The 24366-nt window shown below is 43.9% G+C and overlaps 2 protein-coding genes across 7 annotated transcripts in view; one reads left to right on the top strand and one right to left on the bottom strand.

Moving 5' to 3' along the window:
* Positions 1-85: 85 nt before the first annotated feature.
* On the top strand, positions 86-9491 carry LOC139394514 (cathepsin D-like). 2 transcript variants are annotated; one of them, XM_071142592.1, is made up of 9 exons: positions 86-413; positions 765-945; positions 1256-1373; positions 1989-2107; positions 3201-3400; positions 4003-4128; positions 5390-5534; positions 7646-7744; positions 8767-9491. In XM_071142592.1, exons 1-9 carry the CDS (start codon positions 355-357, stop codon positions 8965-8967), a joined length of 1248 nt encoding a protein of 415 aa, XP_070998693.1. In that variant the 5' UTR covers positions 86-354; the 3' UTR covers positions 8968-9491. The 2 variants fall into 2 exon arrangements, with proteins under 2 accessions (XP_070998693.1, XP_070998694.1); XM_071142593.1 differs by having other exon boundaries at positions 309-413; positions 7646-7783; positions 8767-9116.
* The window catches only part of LOC139394512 (bestrophin-3-like), a 23756-nt gene continuing 8850 nt past the window's right edge, over positions 9461-24366 (bottom strand). For 3 of the 5 annotated variants that reach the window (XM_071142587.1, XM_071142591.1, XM_071142590.1), the window contains exons 7-10: positions 15566-15718; positions 14012-14092; positions 13693-13844; positions 9461-10547 (exon numbers count right to left, since the gene is read on the bottom strand). In XM_071142587.1, the coding sequence (XP_070998688.1) occupies positions 9599-10547; positions 13693-13844; positions 14012-14092; positions 15566-15718 (1335 nt within the window). In that variant the 3' untranslated portion in view covers positions 9461-9598. The remainder of the gene's footprint in view (positions 10548-13692; positions 13845-14011; positions 14093-15565; positions 15719-24366) is intronic. The other 2 variants (XM_071142589.1, XM_071142588.1) reach the window with 1 other exon arrangement.

The following is a 24366-nucleotide window of genomic DNA, read 5'->3' as shown; positions in this document are numbered from 1 at the left end:
CCACTTGAAAACATTCAAGAATGCATCAATCAATCCTGGACGTTACACATCCATAACACATAGATCCTCGTAGTTTTACTGTCTCACTGTCATTTCCCCTGGAGGGATATGCTGGGCTGTGTTAGGGCTGGTCTTACTGGGATCAGAAGTCCATTGGAGAATATCAATTGCGTTTCTCTGACTCCTCACCTCCAAATCCATTGAATGAGAATTCAGAGGAGGCATAAAGAGAGGACGTGAGGAATCAAGGAAATGAGATCCACCCATTTTCACCTCCTACCCTTTCCTCTCAGTGCTGAACGGCAGCCAGTCCGTTGTGTCTACAGCCGCCACTGACAGACACTACCAGTCAGGATGAGGTGGACTGTGTTGACGCTGATCTGCTGTTCCTGGACTGCACATGGGCTGATCAGGTAAGAACTGACAGATCCTAAACATTTGTCCTTTGTTTGAAAACCTTTCAAGATACTTGAAAATAATATTTTTGCCCTACCTGTATATTTATGGTAATGCCTGAGAATCAGGTTCGGATTACAGAGCGGGCACGTTCCCAGGGGGCCCCTAACCCCAAAAATATATCATCTGTCCCGACCCTGATTAGAATCAGTATAAGAAGTAAGTGAGGAATGAAAGAGGTTTTCAACCGGGGACACATTACCTTCAGCAGCCGAAAGTCTGACTTGCTGGTGGATGAAAAAGTTCTACAAGTGTACTGTATCTAAACTACCTCAGTATGGCCACCAACCTGAGTGTGTTCGGTCCAGGATCCCCCTGCGTCAGATGCTCTCTGTGCGTACCCAGCTGAGAGCCTCCAATCGCCTGGAGGACTTCATGAGGGACCACCAGCCTGATGTGTTCAACCGGAGGTACGCCCAGTGTTACCCCCCTGGTATCCCCTCTCTCAGGCTGGGTAAGAGCAGCGAGAGGCTCTACAACTTCATGGATGTAAGTGGGACTGAATGGAAGTGTAATAACTGCTGGTTCCCTACCAAGGGACTCTGTTGTGGTATCTAGTGTATTATATGGAGAGAGAACAAGGGACTCTGTTGTGGTATCTGGTGTATTATATGGAGAGAGAAAAACAATCATCAGTCCAGTATATTGAAAAACATCAAAACACGTTATCGTACTTTTATCGTGTCACTGTGTTGAAGTCCGACCTCTACATTTCTGAAGAGTTGATCAACACACTGTATAGATTTCAGAATACACGAATGGACAAATGCCAATGTGTTCCCTGTGTGTGATTGTCCAGGCCCAGTACTATGGACTGATCAGCCTGGGTACTCCGAAACAGAACTTCACCGTAGTGTTTGATACGGGATCGTCTGACCTGTGGGTCCCATCCTCTTACTGCGTCTCAGAGGCCTGTGGTGAGACTTTAGAACACAGCTGGGGATTAACGGAACCTACACCTAGGGGACAAAATAACTATTTTACAACAATCATGTTTATCTGAATGGTACCAAAGAGCAAGATGTATTATGGTCATGTGACATGTATTTACGGGTAAACAGACATTTGTATTTCTGTGCTTAATCCAATCTGTTTTTTGGTACTGGACCACACTATAAAACAGATGTACCTAGATGTACCTAGAATCTGTTCCAAACAGACTAATGTATTCCTGTTTATCTAGAGTCAGTGTTTATCTGCTGACTGTGTGACACAGACAAGAGCAGACTGGCCTCTATAGGTCACTGTGTTCCACCCTCTCTCCTCCTCTCTTTCTCTCTCTCTCTCTCTCTCTCTCTCTCTCTCTCTCTCTCTCTCTCTCCCTCTCTCTCTCTCTCTCCCTCTCTCTCCCTCTCTGTCTCTCTCTCTCTCTCCTTCTCTCTCTCTCTCTGTCTCTCTGTCTCTCTCTCTCTCTCTCTCTCTCTCTCTCTCTCCCCCCCTTTCTCTCTTTCTCTCTCTCTCTCTCTCTCTCTCTCTCTCTCTCTCTCTCTCCCCCTTTCTCTCTTTCTCTCTCTCTCTCTCTCTCTCTCCAGGCATGCACCGCAAGTTCAAGGCCTTTGAGTCCAGCACGTTCACCCACGACGGCAGGATGTTTGGCATCCACTATGGCAAGGGACACATGCTGGGCATCATGGGCAGGGAAGTCCTCAAGGTGACACAATATTCCCAGCCCCTATCCCTGTACTGCCCACTTTCCCAAATTAATTACAGTGTCGTTTCTGTCAGCTCAGCTTCCAGTGGGGATTGTAGTAAACACATATGATATCATTAGATGGTATATATCATTGTCCCCCACGATGAAATCGGGGAGATGACTGTGGATCTGTCTCCGTTCATACATTAGGCTCATATGCGATGTCTCTAACAGCACTGGCACTATTTTAACTAAACGTGGGTGAATGATGGGTCTTGCAATAGAGGAGGGGGGGGGGGGCTGCATCATTTGTGGGGGGCAACATTGTTTCCTGATGCTTTGTTTACTTTAGAAGGTGTAAATGTTTTGAAAGGATTGAGCCGTTGGCTGGTATGACAGCATCACGTATACAATGCACCGTTATCTAGTTTATCAGGTGTGGGAGGACATATATACAGTCATTCATTCACCTGACACGTCCCTGTGGTTGTCCAACGTTAACTAGTTTATCAGGTGTGGGAGGACATATATACAGTCATTCATCCACCTGACACGTCCCTGTGGTTGTCCAACGTTAACTAGTTTATCAGGTGTGGGAGGACATATATACAGTCATTCATTCACCTGACATGTCCCTGTGGTTGTCCAACGTTAACTAGTTTATCAGGTGTGGGAGGACATATATACAGTCATTCATCCACCTGACACGTCCCTGTGGTTGTCCAACGTTAACTAGTTTATCAGGTGTGGGAGGACATATATACAGTCATTCATTCACCTGACATGTCCCTGTGGTTGTCCAACGTTAACTAGTTTATCAGGTGTGGGAGGACATATATACAGTCATTCATTCACCTGACACGTCCCTGTGGTTGTCCAATGTTAACTAGTTTATCAGGTGTGGGAGGACATATATACAGTCATTCATTCACCTGACACATCCCTGTGGTTGTCCAACGTTAACTAGTTTATCAGGTGTGGGAGGACATATATACAGTCATTCATCCACCTGATACGTCCCTGTGGTTGTCCAACGTTAACTAGTTTATCAGGTGTGGGAGGACATATATACAGTCATTCATTCACCTGACACGTCCCTGTGGTTGTCCAGATTGGCCCGTTGACGGTGAAAAACCAGGAGTTCGGAGAGTCGGTGTACGAGCCAGGTTTTGTTTTTGTCATGGCTAAGTTTGACGGGGTGCTGGGCTTGGGGTACCCCTCCCTGGCTGAGGAACTGGGGACGCCCGTTTTCGACAGCATCATGAACCAGAAGTCTGTGGACCAACCCATCTTCTCCTTCTACCTCAGCAAGTAGGTACAGAACACATATACACTACCCAGGACCACAGAGTATATCTGATTGTCTACCCATCATGATGTTGTTATTGATGATGATGATGATGGTAAATACACTACCCAGGACCACAGAGTATATCTGACTGTCTACCCATCATGATGTTGTTATTGATGATGATGATGATGATGGTAAATACACTACCCAGGACCACAGAGTATATCTGACTGTCTACCCATCATGATGTTGTAATTGATGATGATGATGATGTTGTTATTGATGATGTTGATGATGATGATGGTAAATACACTACCCAGGACCACAGAGTATATCTGATCTAGTCAATAAACAGACACTCTAATCTAGTCAATAAACAGACACTCTAATCTAGTCAATAAACAGACACTCTAATCTAGTCAATAAACAGACACTCTAATCTAGTCAATAAACAGACACTCTAATCTAGTCAATAAACAGACACTCTAATCCAGTTTTTATGCATTTTGTCTATGGTTTCCTAGAGACAAGTGTGTCTCGACTAATCCCACTCTCCCTGACTGATCTAGAGGAGCAGAATTGATCCATTTACCCATTGTAATTTGGTTGCTTCTGCTTCCAGGAGTAAGATGCCGAGGGACCCAGGGGGAGAGTTGCTAATAGGAGGGATGGACGAGGCGCTCTACAGTGGACCCATCAACTGGAACCCTGTTACCCTGAAGAGCTACTGGCAGATCAAGATGTCCAGGTCAGATCCAGGATAACTCATATCATGTTGTCCCTCTGTCAAACTGGGTCAGAACTAGGATAACTCATATCATATTGTCCTGCTGTCAAACTGGGTCAGAACTAGGATAACTCATATCATATTGTCCCGCTGTCAAACTGGGTCAGAACTAGGATAACTCATATCATATTGCCCCGCTGTCAAACTGGGTCAGAACTAGGATAACTCATATCATATTGTCCTGCTGTCAAACTGGGTCAGAACCAGGATAACTCATATCATGTTGTCCTGCTGTCAAACTGGGTCAGAACTAGGATAACTCATATCATGTTGTCCTGCTGTCAAACTGGGTCAGAACTAGGATAACTCATATCATATTGTCCCGCTGTCAAACTGGGTCAGAACTAGGATAACTCATATCATGTTGTCCTGCTGTCAAACTGGGTCAGAACTAGGATAACTCATATCATGTTGTCCTGCTGTCAAACTGGGTCAGAACTAGGATAACTCATATCATGTTGTCCTGCTGTCAAACTGGGTCAGAACTAGGATAACTCATATCATATTGTCCCGCTGTCAAACTGGGTCAGAACTAGGATAACTCATATCATGTTGTCCTGCTGTCAAACTGGGTCAGAACTAGGATAACTCATATCATGTTGTCCTGCTGTCAAACTGGGTCAGAACTAGGATAACTCATATCATATTGTCCTGCTGTCAAACTGGGTCAGAACTAGGATAACTCATATCATGTTGTCCTGCTGTCAAACTGGGTCAGAACTAGGATAACTCATATCATGTTGTCCTGCTGTCAAACTGGGTCAGAACCAGGATAACTCATATCAAGTTGTCCCTCTGTCAAACCAGGGGACATATCCACAGTTAGTAGTAGGGCTGCCCACAAGAGTGAGGCAGCTGTTTGATCATTTGATATGACTGAGAAAAAGGAGAATATTGTGCTGGGGAAATAGTGGAATTGTCCCCAATTTCAATTGTGATGCTGTGGGGAAAACTAAGGGGACGTGGGTGACGTACAAACCAATATTACATTTCAGAATTGGTTAAAAGAAGGTTAGGGTTAAGGGTTAGGTTAAGGTTAGGGCAGGTTTTTGGCTAGTCAGGAAGTCAATGGGACGCCGGTCAGAAAAGTCCCTTTCGTCTCATCTTGTTGCTGTATCCTAGTAAACCAAAATGGCAGCCGAATTAGAGGTTGAATTCTTGTAAAAAAGGTCATCTCCCTGTAGTTCTGAACACGTGTTTTGCTCCACCTCTTCCACTGCAGCATACAGGTCCAGGGAGCCTTGACTTTCTGTCCCCGCGGCTGTCAGGCCGTCATTGATACAGGCACGTCTCTCATCATCGGCCCCACCCGTGACATCCTCGCTCTACAACAGCTGATAGGAGCTACCCCCACCTCCATTGGAGAGGTAATATAACATATACTACCAACTGCCTTTTATTTTATTAGGCAAGAACACATTCTTATTTTACAATGATGGCCAAACCCTCCCATAACCCGGATGATGCTGGGCCAAGTGTGCGCCGCCCTCCCGATCATGGCCAGTTGTGATAGTGCCCGGGATTGAACCAGGATCTCTAGAGACATCTCTAGCACTGAGATTTAGTGCCGGAATGGAGTCAATGGAATGTATCAACCACGTGTTTGATACCATCCCAGCCATTATGAGCCACTCTGCCTCCTCCTGGCGGAGCAGGTGAACCCAAATGCAGACTCAGACGAGGAGACAAGGAGACGAGGAGACAAGGATAGGTAAACCAATGTATTTATTGAATAGCGGGGGAGGAGATGGGGTGCAGTCCAGGGGAATCAATGGCAGGGTAGTAGGGAATCCGGACTGAGGCTGAGTCTGGGGGGCAAGGAGATTAGGATCCGTGTAAGCAGGTCTGGAGCGGAATCCATTGAAGCAGTAGAGCAGGGATCCAGGGCAGGGAAGCAGGGATCCAGGGCAGGGAAGCAGGGATCCAGGGCAGGGAAGCAGGGATCCAGGGCAGGGAAGGGTTCTTGATTATGGAACAGTTTGCAGTTGGTGGGAATCTGCTCTGCTTCCAGCACACCTGTCTCCACTCACACAATCACATACACACAGAGAGAGAGAGAGGGAGAGCACTGGGGAGTGGTGGCAGGTTTAGGGAGGTTCAGGATGAGAAGTAGGTGTGGCAGGAGCAGATGTAACAACTACTATTACTACAGCTACTACTACTGCAAATACTACTATTACCACTACTGCTGCTACTACTACTATTACTACTACTGCTACTACTGCTGCTGCTATTCCTACTATTACTACTACTGCAAATACTACTATAACCACTATTGCTACTACTGCTGCTACTACTACTATTACTACTGCTCCTACTGCTGCTGCTACTACTACTATTACCACTACAGCTACTACTGCTGTTACTGCTACTGCTACTACTACTACTACTGCTACTGCTGCTACTACTACTACTACTGCTGCTATTACTACTACTAGTACTACTACTACTACTGCTACTACCACCACTACTACTACTACTACTACTAATCCTGCTATTACTACTGCTACTACCACCACTACTACTACTGCTACTACTACTACTACTAATCCTGCTACTACTACTGCTACTACTACTACTGCTGCTACTACTACTAATCCTGCTACTATTGCTGCTACTACTTCTACTGCTTCTACTACTACTGCTACTACCACCACCACTACTACTACTACTACTACTGCTACTACTACTAATCCTGCTACTACTACTGCTACTACTACTACTACTACTACTACTACTACTACTACTACTACTACTACTAATCCTGCTACTACTGCTGCTACATCTACTACGACTACTACTACTACTACTACTACTACTACTACTACTACTACTACTACTACTACTACTACTACTAATCCTGCTACTACTACTAATCCTGCTACTACTACTGCTACTACTACTACTACTACTACTACTACTACTACTACTACTACTACTACTACTACTACTGCTACTACTACTAATCCTGCTACTACTACTGCTACTACTACTACTACTACTACTACTACTACTAGTACTACTACTACTACTACTACTACTACTACTACTACTACTACTAATACTACTACTACTACTACTACTACTACTACTACTAATCCTGCTACTACTACTACTACTACTACTACTACTAATCCTGCTACTACTACTACTACTACTACTACTACTACTACTACTACTACTACTACTACTACTACTAATCCTGCTACTACTACTACTACTGCTACTACTACTACTAGTACTACTACTACTACTACTACTACTACTACTACTACTAGTACTACTACTACTACTAGTACTACTAGTGATAGGAGCTACCCCCACCTCCATTGGAGAAGTGTCCCCATTCCATGCCGGTCTCTGTAGAGTTACAGGGGCTGCACGAGGCTCAATGCCATTTACATTCCAGTTGATTCAGGAAGTACACTGAAATTCCAATTCTTTTCAATGCTTTTCAATGAGGAAAAATGTGTTGCAGTACCTGATTGACTGCGCCCGAATCTCCAGCCTGCCCCAGGTGACCATCACGCTCAACGGGGTGGAATACGTGCTCACTGCTGAGTCCTACGTCAAAAGGGTGGGTACTGGTCCAACAGACAGTGAATGAACATGACAAGTGAGATATTTCCAGATTTCGGCATACATACTATTACAGTATATACTTTAACTTGTGTGTGATAATAATTTTAGTATAAATTATAGATATACATTTTTTTGTGTCCTACGGTAGGCCTGTGTCAAAAAACATATGGTATTTGGTGAGTGGTTGTTATGATTGTTGTCATATTTCTGACACACTCACTCTCTCTCTCCTTTACCTTCCTTCTCTCTCCCTCCTTCTCTCTACTTCTCTCTCCTTCTCCCTCCTTCTCTCCCTCCTTCTCTCTCCTCCCTCCTTTACCTTCCTTCTCTCTCCCTCCTTCTCTCTACTTCTCTCTACTTCTCCCTCCTTCTCTCCCTCCTTCTCTCTCCTCCCTCCTCTCTCCTTCTCTCTCCCTCCTTCTCTCTACTTCTCTCTCCTTCTCTCCGTTCCTCTCCTTCTCCCTCCTTCTCTCCCTCCTTCCTCCTTCTCTCCTTCTCTCTCCTCTCTCCTTCTCCCTCCTCTCTCCTTTTCTCCCTCCTTCTGTCTCCTTCTCCCTCCTTCTCTCCTTCTCTCTCCTTCTCACTCACTCCTCTCTTCTTCTCTTTCCTTCTCTCTCCTTCTCTCTGCTCCTCTCTCTGCTCCCTCCTTCTCTCTCCTTCTCTCTCCTCCTCTCTCCTCCCTCCTCCTCTCTCTCCTCCTCTCTCCTCCCTCCTCCTCCTTTCTCCTTCTCTCCCTCCTCCTTTCTCTCCTCCCTCCTCTTCTCCCTCCTCCCTCCTTCTCTCTCCTCCTCTCTCCTCCCTCCTCCTCCTTTCTCCTTCTCTCCCTCCTCCTCTCTCTCCTCCCTCCTCCTCTCCCTCCTCCCTCCTCCTCTCCCTCCTTCTCTCTCCTCCTCTCTCTCCTCCCTCCGTCTCTCTCCTCCCTCCTCCTCTCCCTCCTTCTCTCTCCTCCTCTCTCTCCTCCCTCCTCCTCCCTCCTCCTCTCTCCTCCTCCTCTCCCTCCTCCCTCCCTCTCTTCAGGAGTTGATGGGTGATCATGAGATCTGTTTCAGTGGGTTCCAGGGGGAGGATCTGCCCTCCTCGACGGATCCTTTGTGGATCTTAGGGGACGTGTTCCTCTCTGATTACTATAGCATCTATGACCGGGGACAGGACAGGGTGGGCTTCGCTAAGGCCAGACACACACGCTATACAACGTTGGATGCAGAGATGGATAGATAGATGGGAGGTGGGAAGGGTAAATGGAGCGATGGAAGTAGGGAGTGATGGATGGATGGATGATAGAAGGAGATATGAAGGAAGGAAGGAAGGAAGGAAGGAAGGAAGGAAGGAAGGAAGGAAAGAAAGAAAGAAAGAAAGAAAGAAAGAAAGAAAGAAAGAAAGAAAGAAAGAAAGAAAGAAAGAAAGAAAGAAAGAAAGAAAGAAAGAAAGAAATAAAGAAAGAAAGAAAGGAAGGATAGTGATAGAAGAGTGGATGAAGCGATGCATGGAATCACCATGCTGCACCTCCTGTCATCATCACTGAGACAGAAGTGCTTCATGGGAAGGCTGAACGTTTGTCTGTCCAGCATTATCAGTGGCTGTCTGGCATCTTTTGAGAATAATTCATGCATTTCCATTCTACTAAAGTTAATAAATAATTGTTTAAATGCAATCAGTTGTTTTTTGTTGCATCATTTTGTGAGTGAGTACAATGATTAACAGTGAACGATGACTGAATAAATTATATTTTATTATAAAACAAACATTTGATGTTTATTAGGGTGTCAATTAATAATGCTGGGTACACCCTTAGAGAGCCTGTTAAGTGACTCATACAGTAGGTCGATATGGACTGTATGTCAGAAGAACATTACGACTTCTCCGATTGTGACTTGTCCTTGTTCTCTTGGCTGTCATTGGTGTCCTTCTTGTCACTCTCATGACCATTGGACTCCAGAATGTCTGTCTCGGGGACTTGCAGTGCTTGGAACTGGGCAGGCTCAGCAGGAAAGTGGAGGGCTGCGGAAGTGTTTCGGCCTCTCCTCCTCCCTAGGCCTTGAGGACTAGGCAGGCTGTGCAGGGAGCTCTTTGACCCCTGTCTGGAGAACTGGAAGGACAGCTGTGGCTTACACCAGTCTTTGGGGACGTTCCAGCTCAACTTCTTGGGCCTCGGTTGGGTACAGCTGTTGCCCTGATTCGTGTTCAGGGCCGAAGCCTCCACAATGGGGGACAGATCTACTGGAGTCCCAGGCTTACTTGAGGCCTGCTCATGCCCTGTCTGTTGGGAGAAGGCCTCTATATGATTCAGGGGTTGTGGAGCCCCAGATAACGCCCCACACGTCTCTCCATCACCCCCATAACCACTATCCCCATGATCATCAGAAGAAGCAGGTGGACTTACCACCCACTGAGGCAGGTCTGTGAAGGACGGCGTACGGGGCTCAGTGTCCAGGGAAGAAAGAGTACTACTAACCTCCCGTAGCGTATCCAGAGGGTGGTTGGTCGAGAGGGGGTTATGGGAGTTAAAGAGGTTGGGTCTGGGGAACAGAGTGTGATCAGGTCCTGGGGAGGCCTGGTCGTCTGATCCAGGGTAGTCATGGGAGTCAGATCTGAAGGGGAAGAAGGCCTCACTGCTGTGACGTTTGAAGGAGGGCCGAGGAGGGACGAGCTCTGGGGGATCCTGGACACTGAGAAGCCTACGCACGTGCCCCAGGACTGACGTTTGACGACCATGACGGAAGTTGTGATTGCTGTTGTGGCTGTCCTGTCTGTGAATGTCCATTTTGTCTGCCTCTCCGAACTGAAAAATGCCCGATAGACTGAAAGATAGAGGATATTACAGTGAATACTTTAGTCTAGATAGTATACAGGTTATGGATATTACAGTGAATATGTTAGACTAGATAGTATACAGGTTATGGATATTACAGTGAATACATTAGTCTAGATAGTATACAGGTTATGGGTATTAGTGAATATGTTAGTCTAGATAGTATACAGGTTATGGATATTACAGTGAATACATTAGTCTAGATAGTATACAGGTTATGGATATTACAGTGAGTACTTTAGACTAGATAGTATACAGCTTGTGGATATTAGTGAATACGTTAGACTAGATAGTATACAGGTTATGGTATTACAGTGAATACATTAGTCTAGATAGTATACAGGTTATGGATATTACAGTGAATACATTAGACTAGATAGTATACCGTTTATGGATATTAGTGAATACGTTAGACTAGATAGTATACAGCTTATGGATATTAGTGAATACGTTAGACTAGATAGTATACAGCTTGTGGATATTAGTGAATACGTTAGACTAGATAGTATACAGCTTGTGGATATTAGTGAATACGTTAGACTAGATAGTATACAGCTTGTGGATATTAGTGAATACGTTAGACTAGATAGTATACAGGTTATGGATATTAGTGAATACGTTAGACTAGATAGTATACAGGTTATGGATATTAGTGAATACGTTAGACTAGATAGTATACAGGTTATGGATATTAGTGAATACGTTAGACTAGATAGTATACAGGTTATGGATATTAGTGAATACGTTAGACTAGATAGTATACAGCTTGTGGATATTAGTGAATACGTTAGACTAGATAGTATACAGGTTATGGATATTAGTGAATACGTTAGACTAGATAGTATACAGGTTATGGATATTAGTGAATACGTTAGACTAGATAGTATACAGGTTATGGATATTAGTGAATACATTAGACTAGATAGTATACAGCTTGTGGATATTAGTGAATACGTTAGACTAGATAGTATACAGCTTATGGATATTACACTGAATACATTAGACTAGATAGTATACCGTTTATGGATATTAGTGAATACGTTAGACTAGATAGTATACAGTTTATGGATATTAGTGAATATGTTAGACTAGATAGTATACAGCTTATGGATATTAATGAATAGTAATGGTTTTGACTAGATAGTATACAGTTTATGGATATTAATGAATAGTAATGGTTTTGACTAGATAGTATACAGTTTATGGATATTAATGAATAGTAATGGTTTTGACTAGATAGTATACAGCTTATGGATATTAATGAATACGTTAGACTAGATAGTATACAGCTTGTGGATATTAGTGAATACGTTAGACTAGATAGTATACAGCTTGTGGATATTAATGAATAGTAATGGTTTTGACTAGATAGTATACAGCTTATGGATATTAATGAATAGTAATGGTTTTGACTAGATAGTATACAGCTTATGGATATTAGTGAATAGTAATGGTTTTGACTAGATAGTATACAGCTTATGGATATTAGTGAATAGTAATGGTTTTGACTAGATAGTATACAGCTTATGGATATTAGTGAATAGTAATGGTTTTGACTAGATAGTATACAGCTTATGGATATTAGTGAATAGTAATGGTTTTGACTAGATAGTATACAGCTTATGGATATTAGTGAATAGTAATGGTTTTGACTAGATAGTATACAGCTTATGGATATTAGTGAATAGTAATGGTTTTGACTAGATAGTATACAGCTTATGGATATTAGTGAATAGTAATGGTTTTGACTAGATAGTATACAGCTTATGGATATTAGTGAATAGTAATGGTTTTGACTAGATAGTATACAGCTTATGGATATTAGTGAATACGTTAGACTAGATAGTATACAGCTTATGGATATTAGTGAATAGTAATGGTTTTGACTAGATAGTATACAGCTTATGGATATTAGTGAATAGTAATGGTTTTGACTAGATAGTATACAGCTTATGGATATTAGTGAATAGTAATGGTTTTGACTAGATAGTATACAGCTTATGGATATTAGTGAATACGTTAGACTAGATAGTATACAGCTTATGGATATTAGTGAATAGTAATGGTTTTGACTAGATAGTATACAGCTTATGGATATTAGTGAATAGTAATGGTTTTGACTAGATAGTATACAGCTTATGGATATTAGTGAATAGTAATGGTTTTGACTAGATAGTATACAGCTTATGGATATTAGTGAATACGTTAGACTAGATAGTATACAGCTTATGGATATTAGTGAATAGTAATGGTTTTGACTAGATAGTATACAGCTTGTGGATATTAATGAATAGTAATGGTTTTGACTAGATAGTATACAGCTTATGGATATTAGTGAATAGTAATGGTTTTGACTAGATAGTATACAGGTTATGGATATTAGTGAATAGTAATGGTTTTGACTAGATAGTATACAGTTTATGGATATTAATGAATAGTAATGGTTTTGACTAGATAGTATACAGTTTATGGATATTAATGAATAGTAATGGTTTTGACTAGATAGTATACAGGTTATGGATATTAGTGAATAGTAATGGTTTTGACTAGATAGTATACAGCTTATGGATATTAATGAATAGTAATGGTTTTGACTAGATAGTATACAGGTTATGGATATTAGTGAATAGTAATGGTTTTGACTAGATAGTATACAGGTTATGGATATTAGTGAATAGTAATGGTTTTGACTAGATAGTATACAGGTTATGGATATTAGTGAATAGTAATGGTTTTGACTAGATAGTATACAGGTTATGGATATTAGTGAATACGGCTCGTCAGAATTGACCAGAATTGGCTCTTTGTAGCAGGTTAGGATAATTAGGTTAGGAAAAAAACAATGTGATTTTGAAGGTAAGGCAACACGAGACTAGGAAAAGGGTTAGATAAAATGTGTCAATTTGACACAAAAACGGTATCCTCTCTAGTCATGCCCTCTTGTCTATCTTCTCTCAGACAGATATCTAGCTGAGGAGAGATGGGAGTTTTTACACATGTGTCCTTGCATACGTAGGACTTGAGTATACATTTGTGTGTGTGTGTGTGCGCGTGTGCTTGTGTGTGTGTGTGCGTGCGTGCGTGCGTGCGTGCGCGTGTGTGCGTGCGTGCGTGCCGTGTTGTCATGTCCTCACTCCAACTCTCTGGTGGATCCGAGGAAGGAGGGTATGCAGTAGTCGGCTGCAGCCAGGGTGTAGGGAGGCAGAGCCTCAGAGTCGTTCCAGTAAATGTCTTTAGTCATCGGAGGGAAGTTCATGTGCATCTCATCCACCGCAATCAACGACACCTGAGACAACACAGGTATTGACTGAATGATCGATTGGCACAAATGACAGATCAATCAATAACATCGGCTTGGGAAAGACATGAAAACGAGTCTGGGTTACTGTAAGGCACTTTGCAACACATGTTTGGTTGATTGATTGATTGATTGATTGATTGATTGAAAGTAACCTGCAGATTTCTGTCGATACACCAGTTAGCCTCGAAGTCGTCATCATCCTCCCCAAATGGATTAATGAGCTGCTCAGCAACCTGAAGGAGAAGGACCTCTCACATCACTGCTCATTATCCCAGAAAAATGTATTGATAAGGAAGTGATATCAAACAACAGGCAGTCATGTGACATCAGGGATTTACAACATTGGTTGACAAATTAAATCCCACAAAAAAAAAAACAAGGCATAGATAATCTTACTGTCAACAGAATTTGGGTTCCATACTTCCCCTCCTGACAAATCCCCATTTTTATCCAATGAAATTGATTGTCAGACATGGTGCACCAGCTGTACAGACATTGTGTACTGACACTGTACACTCTGCAACCACACATTCCCTCTCACTAGACCTTCATAATAACATCACAACCCCAGCATTGTTATCCACAGTACTGTACACTCTGCAACCACACATTCCCTCTCACTAGACCTTCATGATAACATCACAACCCCAACACTGTACACTCTGCAACCACACATTCCCTCTCACTAGACATTTATAATAACATCACAACCCCAACATTGTACACTCTGCAACCACACATTCCCTCTCACTAGACCTTCATGATAACATCACAACCCCAGCATTGTTATCCACAGTACTGTACACTCTGCAACCACACATTCCCTCTCACTAGACCTTCATAATAACATCACAACCCCAGCATTGTTATCCACAGTACTGTACACTCTGCAACCACACATTCCCTCTCACAAGACATTCATAATAACATCACAACCACAACACTGTACACTCTGCAACCACACATTCCCTCTCACTAGACCTTCATGATAACATCACAACCCCAGCATTGTTATCCACAGTACTGTACACTCTGCAACCACACATTCCCTCTCACTAGACCTTCATGATAACATCACAACCCCAGCATTGTTATCCACAGTACTGTACACTCTGCAACCACACATTCCCTTTCACTAGACCTTCATAATGACATCACAACCCCAGCATTGTTATCCACAGTACTGTACACTCTGCAACCACACATTCCCTCTCACTAGACCTTCATAATAACATCACAACCCCAGCATTGTTATCCACAGTACTGTACACTCTGCAACCACACATTCCCTCTCACTAGACATTCATAATAACATCACAACCCCAACATTGTTATCCACAGTACTGGGGTTTGATGACCGTCATCTAATTTCCCTGGTTGAAACCAAAAGGCAAAAAGGTTTGTGGAGGACAGGACCTTGAGCCAGCTGGACTACAATAACAACTGTGTGTGTGTGTGTGTCTCTCTCTCTCTCTCTCTCTCTCTCTCTCTCTCTCTCTCTCGCTCTCGCTCTCGCTCTCGCTCTCGCTCTCTCTCAGTGAGTCAATCAGCCAGTCACTCAGTCATACCTTGAGCCAGCTGGTGTGAGTCAGTCAGTCAGTCATACCTTGAGCCAGCTGGTGTGAGTCAGTCAGTCATACCTCGAGTCAGTCAGTCAGTCAGTCATACCTTGAGCCAGCTGGTGTGAGTCAGTCAGTCAGTCATACCTTGAGCCAGCCAGAGTAGAAGAAGAACTGTAGCATAGTGAAGATGGGAACGTAAAAGTCCTGGTCATGACCTGGGTAACCCTGAGCTGGGTCCAGGAACTGTCTACCAATAATACAGGCAAAGATGAAGGTGTAGACGGCCAGGGTTACTACCTGGAGAGAGGGAGGGGAGGAGGGGAGAGAAAGGGGGAGGGAGAGGAGAGAAAGGGGGAGGGGGAGAGGTGGTTGTGATGTTGGTTGTGATGTTATTATGAATGTCCCTTTAAAATCCAAGATGGCGTAGCAGTAGGACGTATTGTCGTGTTGTGTCCCTTGTATATATCGTTTGTTTTCGTTTTTTTTTCTTCACATATCTTTACAACTTTTTGCTGAACCTCAACTTCTTCTAAATACTCTCCTGCAACCCGCCTCACCCAACGTAGCTATTTTTCCTAAAGTATTTATATTTACTTCGGACCTTGGAACCTCTCAACTGAAGCTAGCCAACGAACTACCAGCTTCAGCAAAACATTGCTAGCGGTCTTCAGCTAACCGGTCATCAGCTAACCTTTAGCTCGGAAAGCTCTCGCCAGTTCGAACAACGCGACTCTAACCAGAGCATAACGGACCTATTTATTATTTTATTTTATTTTTCATCCCCGGATTCCCATCGCAAACGGAACATTTTGAGCTCCTGGGCTACAATATCCAGACCCACGACCGGTCCATCGATGTCACTGCATGAAGAGGAATAAACAGATACCCCCATCGCGACGTCCCCAAAGGCTAACTCTCTAGCCCTTGCTATCTCCTTGCTTGCAAATTCGGCCTGCTAACTGCTAGCTTGTTTAGCCCGGTCCGCTAACTGCTACCGTGTTTAGCACCGTCTACTAACTGTTAGCTTGTTAGCACAGGCCTGCTAACCGTCTGAATCGCCGCGTCCCAAACACTCACTGAACCCATATTTACTTTCTACCCCTTTTCGATTTTTAATTTGTTTATACCTTCCGGTAACCTGCCTCACCCAATGTGATACGGAACCGCTATTATCTTTACATTTTTAGAACACACTCAAGAACCTCCAGAAGCTAACCAGCTAACTGGCTACAAGCTATTTGGTCATTGTTAGTTTTCTAACCTGGATAACACTCGCCAGTCCAGCTTCCCTGCCCCATCCACCGCTGCCCCTTGGACACTGATCACTTGGCTACATAGCTGATGCATGCTGGACTGTCCATTAATCACGGTAATCCATTCTGCTTGTTTATGTTTTATCTGTCGGCCCCAGCCGCACTTAGGCTCTGTGTGTAGTTAATCCGACCCTCTCTGCCTAATCAATCGCCATTCTACCTGCTGTTGTTGTGCTAGCTGATTAGCTGTTGTCTCACCTACTGTTTTAGCTAGCTCTCCCAATTCAACACCTGTGATTACTGTATGCCTCGCTGTATGTCTTTCTCAAATGTCAATATGCCTTGTATACTGTTGTGCAGGTTAGTTATCATTGTTTTAGTTTACAATGGAGCCCCTAGTTCCACTCTTTATACCCCTGTTACCTCCTTTGTCCCACCCCCCACACATGCGGTGACCTCACCCATTACAACCAGCATGTCCAGAGATACAACCTCTCTCATCATCACCCAGTGCCTGGGCTTACCTCCGCTGTACCCGCACCCCACCATACCCCTGTTTGCGCATTATGCCCTGAATATATTCTACCATGCCCAGAAACCTGCTCCTCTTATTCTCTGTCCCCAACGCCCTAGGCGACCAGTTTTGATAGCCTTCAGCCGCACCCTCATACTACTCCTTCTCTGTTCCGCGGGTGATGTGGAGGTAAACCCAGGCCCTGCATGTCCCCAGGCACCCTCATTTGTTGACTTCTGTGATCGAAAAAGCCTTGGTTTCATGCATGTCAACATCAGAAGCCTCCTCCCTAAGTTTGTCTTACTCACTGCTCTAGCACACTCTGCTAACCCTGATGTCCTTGCCGTGTCTGAATCCTGGCTCAGGAAGGCCACCAAAAATTCTGAGATTTCCATACCCAACTATAACATCTTCCGTCAAGATAGAACTGCCAAAGGAGGAGGAGTTGCAGTCTACTGCAGAGATAGCCTGCAAAGTAATGTCATACTTTCCAGGTCCATACCCAAACAGTTCGAACTACTAATTTTGAAAATTACTCTCTCCAGAAATAAGTCTCTCACTGTTGCCGCCTGCTACCGACCCCCCTCAGCTCCCAGCTGTGCCCTGGACACCATTTGTGAATTGATCGCCCCCCATCTAGCTTCAGAGTTTGTTCTGTTAGGTGACCTAAACTGGGATATGCTTAACACCCCGGCAGTCCTACAATCTAAGCTAGATGCCCTCAATCTCACTCAAATCATCAAGGAACCCACCAGGTACAACCCTAACTCTGTAAACAAGGGCACCCTCATTGACGTCATCCTGACCAACTGGCCCTCCAAATACACCTCCGCTGTCTTCAACCAGGATCTCAGCGATCACTGCCTCATTGCCTGTATCCGCTATGGAGCCGCAGTCAAACGACCACCCCTCATCACTGTCAAACGCTCCCTAAAACACTTCTGTGAGCAGGCCTTTCTAATCGACCTGGCCCGGGTATCCTGGAAGGACATTGACCTCATCCCGTCAGTTGAGGATGCCTGGTCTTTCTTTAAAAGTAACTTCCTCACCATTTTAGATAAGCATGCTCCGTTCAAAAAATGCAGAACTAAGAACAGATATAGCCCCTGGTTCACTCCAGACCTGACTGCCCTCGACCAGCACAAAAACATCCTGTGGCGGACTGCACTAACATCGAACAGTCCCCGCGATATGCAACTGTTCAGGGAAGTCAGGAACCAATACACACAGTCAGTCAGGAAAGCTAAAGCCAACTTCTTCAGGCAGAAGTTTGCATCTTGTAGCTCCAACTCCAAAAAGTTCTGGGACACTGTGAAGTCCATGGAGAACAAGAGCACCTCCTCCCAGCTGCCCACTGCACTGAGGCTAGGTAACACGGTCACCACCGATAAATCCATGATTATCGAAAACTTCAACAAGCATTTCTCAACGGCTGGCCATGCCTTCCGCCTGGCTACTCCAACCTCGTCCAACAGCTCCCCCCCCCCCCGCAGCTACTCGCCCAAGCCTCTCCAGGTTCTCCTTTACCCAAATCCAGATAGCAGATGTTCTGAAAGAGCTGCAAAACCTGGACCCGTACAAATCAGCTGGGCTTGACAATCTGGACCCTCTATTCCTGAAACTATCCGCCGCCATTGTCGCAACCCCTATTACCAGCCTGTTCAACCTCTCTTTCATATCGTCTGAGATCCCCAAGGATTGGAAAGCTGCCGCAGTCATCCCCCTCTTCAAAGGGGGCGACACCCTGGACCCAAACTGTTACAGACCAATATCCATCCTGCCCTGCCTATCTAAGGTCTTCGAAAGCCAAGTCAACAAACAGATCACTGACCATCTTGAATCCCACCGTACCTTCTCCGCTGTGCAATCTGGTTTCCGAGCCGGTCACGGGTGTACCTCAGCCACGCTCAAGGTACTAAACGATATCATAACCGCCATCGATTAAAGACAGTACTGTGCAGCCGTCTTCATAGACCTTGCCAAGGCTTTCGACTCTGTCAATCACCGTATTCTTATCGGCAGACTCAGTAGCCTCGGTTTTTCGGATGACTGCCTTGCCTGGTTCACCAATTACTTTGCAGACAGAGTTCAGTGTGTCAAATCGGAGGGCATGCTGTCCGGTCCTCTGGCAGTCTCTATGGGGGTGCCACAGGGTTCAATTCTCGGGCCGACTCTTTTCTCTGTATATATCAATGATGTTTCTCATGCTGCGGGCGATTCCCTGATCCACCTCTACGCAGACGACACCATTCTATATACTTCCGGCCCGTCCTTGGACACTGTGCTATCTAACCTCCAAACGAGCTTCAATGCCATACAGCACTCCTTCCGTGGCCTCCAACTGCTCTTAAACGCTAGTAAAACCAAATGCATGCTTTTCAACCGTTCGCTGCCTGCACCCGCACGCCTGACCAGCATCACCACCCTGGATGGTTCCGACCTTGAATATGTGGACATCTATAAGTACCTAGGTGTCTGGCTAGACTCTAAACTCTCCTTCCAGACCCATATCAAACATCTCCAATCGAAAATCAAATCAAGAGTCGGCTTTCTATTCCGCAACAAAGCCTCCTTCACTCACGCCGCCAAACTTACCCTAGTAAAACTGACTATCCTACCGATCCTCGACTTCGGCGATGTCATCTACAAAATTGCTTCCAACACTCTACTCAGCAAACTGGATGCAGTTTATCACAGTGCCATCCGTTTTGTCACTAAAGCACCTTATACCACCCACCACTGCGACTTGTATGCTCTAGTCGGCTGGCCCTCGCTACATATTCGTCGCCAGACCCACTGGCTCCAGGTCATCTACAAGTCCATGCTAGGTAAAGCTCCGCCTTATCTCAGTTCACTGGTTACGATGGCAACACCCATCCGTAGCACGCGCTCCAGCAGGTGTATCTCACTGATCATCCCTAAAGCCAACACCTCATTTGGCCGCCTTTCGTTCCAGTTCTCTGCTGCCTGTGATTGGAACGAATTGCAAAAATCGCTGAAGTTGGAGACTTTTATCTCCCTCACCAACTTCAAACATCTGCTATCTGAGCAGCTAACCGATCGCTGCAGCTGTACATAGTCTATTGGTAAATAGCCCACCCATTTTCACCTACCTCATCCCCATACTGTTTTTATTTATTTATTTTTCTGCTCTTTTGCACACCAATATCTCTACCTGTACATAACCTTCTGATCATTTATCACTCCAGTGTTAATCTGCATAATTGTAATTATTTGCCTACCTTCTCATGCCTTTTGCACACAATGTATATATAGACTTTCCTTTTTTCTACTGTGTTATTGACTTGTTAATTGTTTACTCCATGTGTAACTCTGTGTTGTCTGTTCACACTGCTATGCCTTATCTTGGCCAGGTCGCAGTTGCAAATGAGAACTTGTTCTCAACTAGCCTACCTGGTTAAATAAAGGTGTTCTCAACTAGCCTACCTGGTTAAATAAAGGTGTTCTCAACTGGACTACCTGGTTAAATAAAGGTGTTCTCAACTAGCCTACCTGGTTAAATAAAGGTGTTCTCAACTGGACTACCTGGTTAAATAAAGGTGTTCTCAACTAGCCTCCCTGGTTAAATAAAGGTGTTCTCAACTAGCCTACCTGGTTAAATAAAGGTGTTCTCAACTGGCCTACCTGGTTAAATAAAGGTGTTCTCAACTGGCCTACCTGGTTAAATAAAGGTGTTCTCAACTAGCCTACCTGGTTAAATAAAGGTGTTCTCAACTAGCCTACCTGGTTAAATAAAGGTGTTCTCAACTGGACTACCTGGTTAAATAAAGGTGTTCTCAACTAGCCTACCTGGTTAAATAAAGGTGTTCTCAACTGGACTACCTGGTTAAATAAAGGTGTTCTCAACTAGCCTCCCTGGTTAAATAAAGGTGTTCTCAACTAGCCTACCTGGTTAAATAAAGGTGTTCTCAACTGGCCTACCTGGTTAAATAAAGGTGTTCTCAACTAGCCTCCCTGGTTAAATAAAGGTGTTCTCAACTAGCCTACCTGGTTAAATAAAGGTGTTCTCAACTGGCCTACCTGGTTAAATAAAGGTGTTCTCAACTGGCCTACCTGGTTAAATAAAGGTGTTCTCAACTAGCCTACCTGGTTAAATAAAGGTGTTCTCAACTAGCCTACCTGGTTAAATAAAGGTGTTCTCAACTAGTCTACCTGGTTAAATAAAGGTGTTCTCAACTGGCCTACCTGGTTAAATAAAGGTGTTCTCAACTGGCCTACCTGGTTAAATAAAAGGTGTTCTCAACTGGACTACCTGGTTAAATAAAGGTGTTCTCAACTGGACTACCTGGTTAAATAAAGGTGTTCTCAACTGGACTACCTGGTTAAATAAAGGTGTTCTCAACTGGCCTACCTGGTTAAATAAAGGTGTTCTCAACTAGCCTCCCTGGTTAAATAAAGGTGTTCTCAACTAGCCTACCTGGTTAAATAAAGGTGTTCTCAACTGGCCTACCTGGTTAAATAAAGGTGTTCTCAACTGGCCTACCTGGTTAAATAAAGGTGTTCTCAACTAGCCTACCTGGTTAAATAAAGGTGTTCTCAACTGGCCTACCTGGTTAAATAAAGGTGTTCTCAACTGGCCTACCTGGTTAAATAAAGGTGTTCTCAACTGGCCTACCTGGTTAAATAAAGGTGTTCTCAACTGGCCTACCTGGTTAAATAAAGGTGTTCTCAACTGGCCTACCTGGTTAAATAAAGGTGTTCTCAACTGGCCTACCTGGTTAAATAAAGGTGTTCTCAACTGGCCTACCTGGTTAAATAAAGGTGTTCTCAACTGGCCTACCTGGTTAAATAAAGGTGTTCTCAACTGGCCTACCTGGTTAAATAAAGGTGTTCTCAACTGGCCTACCTGGTTAAATAAAGGTGTTCTCAACTGGCCTACCTGGTTAAATAAAGGTGTTCTCAACTGGCCTACCTGGTTAAATAAAGGTGTTCTCAACTGGCCTACCTGGTTAAATAAAGGTGTTCTCAACTGGCCTACCTGGTTAAATAAAGGTGTTCTCAACTGGCCTACCTGGTTAAATAAAGGTGTTCTCAACTGGCCTACCTGGTTAAATAAAGGTGTTCTCAACTGGCCGACCTGGTTAAATAAAGGTGTTCTCAACTGGCCTACCTGGTTAAATAAAGGTGTTCTCAACTGGCCTACCTGGTTAAATAAAGGTGTTCTCAACTGGCCTACCTGGTTAAATAAAGGTGTTCTCAACTGGCCTACCTGGTTAAATAAAGGTGTTCTCAACTGGCCTACCTGGTTAAATAAAGGTGTTCTCAACTGGCCTACCTGGTTAAATAAAGGTGTTCTCAACTGGCCTACCTGGTTAAATAAAGGTGTTCTCAACTGGCCTACCTGGTTAAATAAAGGTGTTCTCAACTGGCCTACCTGGTTAAATAAAGGTGTTCTCAACTGGCCTACCTGGTTAAATAAAGGTGTTCTCAACTGGCCTACCTGGTTAAATAAAGGTGTTCTCAACTGGCCTACCTGGTTAAATAAAGGTGTTCTCAACTGGCCTACCTGGTTAAATAAAGGTGTTCTCAACTGGCCTACCTGGTTAAATAAAGGTGTTCTCAACTGGCCTACCTGGTTAAATAAAGGTGTTCTCAACTGGCCTACCTGGTTAAATAAAGGTGTTCTCAACTGGCCTACCTGGTTAAATAAAGGTGTTCTCAACTGGCCTACCTGGTTAAATAAAGGTGTTCTCAACTGGCCTACCTGGTTAAATAAAGGTGTTCTCAACTGGCCTACCTGGTTAAATAAAGGTGTTCTCAACTGGCCTACCTGGTTAAATAAAGGTGTTCTCAACTGGCCTACCTGGTTAAATAAAGGTGTTCTCAACTGGCCTACCTGGTTAAATAAAGGTGTTCTCAACTGGCCTACCTGGTTAAATAAAGGTGTTCTCAACTGGCCTACCTGGTTAAATAAAGGTGTTCTCAACTGGTCTACCTGGTTAAATAAAGGTGTTCTCAACTGGCCTACCTGGTTAAATAAAGGTGTTCTCAACTGGACTACCTGGTTAAATAAAGGTGTTCTCAACTGGCCTACCTGGTTAAATAAAGGTGTTCTCAACTGGACTACCTGGTTAAATAAAGGTGTTCTCAACTGGACTACCTGGTTAAATAAAGGTGTTCTCAACTGGACTACCTGGTTAAATAAAGGTGTTCTCAACTGGCCTACCTGGTTAAATAAAGGTGTTCTCAACTGGCCTACCTGGTTAAATAAAGGTGTTCTCAACTAGCCTACCTGGTTAAATAAAGGTGTTCTCAACTAGACTACCTGGTTAAATAAAGGTGTTCTCAACTAGACTACCTGGTTAAATAAAGGTGTTCTCAACTAGCCTACCTGGTTAAATAAAGGTGTTCTCAACTAGCCTACCTGGTTAAATAAAGGTGTTCTCAACTAGCCTACCTGGTTAAATAAAGGTGTTCTCAACTAGCCTACCTGGTTAAATAAAGGTGTTCTCAACTGGCCTACCTGGTTAAATAAAGGTGTTCTCAACTGGCCTACCTGGTTAAATAAAGGTGTTCTCAACTAGCCTACCTGGTTAAATAAAGGTGTTCTCAACTGGCCTACCTGGTTAAATAAAGGTGTTCTCAACTGGCCTACCTGGTTAAATAAAGGTGTTCTCAACTGGACTACCTGGTTAAATAAAGGTGTTCTCAACTGGCCTACCTGGTTAAATAAAGGTGTTCTCAACTAGCCTACCTGGTTAAATAAAGGTGAAATAAAAATAAAAAAAAAAGAGGAGGGGGAGAGAGAAAGGGGGAGGGAGAGGAGAGAAAGGGGGAGGGAGAGAGGGGAGGAGGGGGGGGGGGGAGAGGAGAGATGGGGAGGGGGGGAGAGGAGAGATGGGGAGGGAGGGAGAGAAGAGAGAGGGAAGGAGAGTTGGAGAGACAAATAGAGAGCATGGTTCCACAGGTTGTCTTTGTAGCAATTTACAAGTACACAATGTCAGTTAACACAATGTCAATAAACACAATGTCAATAAACACAATGTCAATAAACACAATGTCAATAAACACAATGTAAATAAAGACAATGTAAATAAACACAATGTAAATAAACACCATGTCAATAAACACCATGTCAATAAACACAATGTCAATAAACACAATGTAAATAAACAGGATTTGTTTGCCATGTGACCATGTGAGTATTTTCATTGTTG

Source organism: Oncorhynchus clarkii, unplaced genomic scaffold (assembly GCF_045791955.1).
Source record: "Oncorhynchus clarkii lewisi isolate Uvic-CL-2024 unplaced genomic scaffold, UVic_Ocla_1.0 unplaced_contig_800_pilon_pilon, whole genome shotgun sequence".
Taxonomy (NCBI): Eukaryota; Metazoa; Chordata; class Actinopteri; order Salmoniformes; family Salmonidae; genus Oncorhynchus; species Oncorhynchus clarkii.
The sequence above is the reverse complement of the archived record's forward strand: the minus strand, read 5'-3'. Positions and strand labels throughout refer to the sequence as shown.

Coding starts and splice junctions, on each gene's coding strand:
- LOC139394514 (XM_071142592.1), top strand. CDS start 355: ATGAGGTGGACTGTGTTGACGCTGATCTGCTGTTCCTGGACTGCACAT. Junction 1,374..1,988: donor CTGCGTCTCAGAGGCCTGTG/GTGAGACTTTAG, acceptor CTCTCTCTCCAG/GCATGCACCGCAAGTTCAAG. Junction 5,535..7,645: donor CCCCCACCTCCATTGGAGAG/GTAATATAACAT, acceptor AATGTGTTGCAG/TACCTGATTGACTGCGCCCG.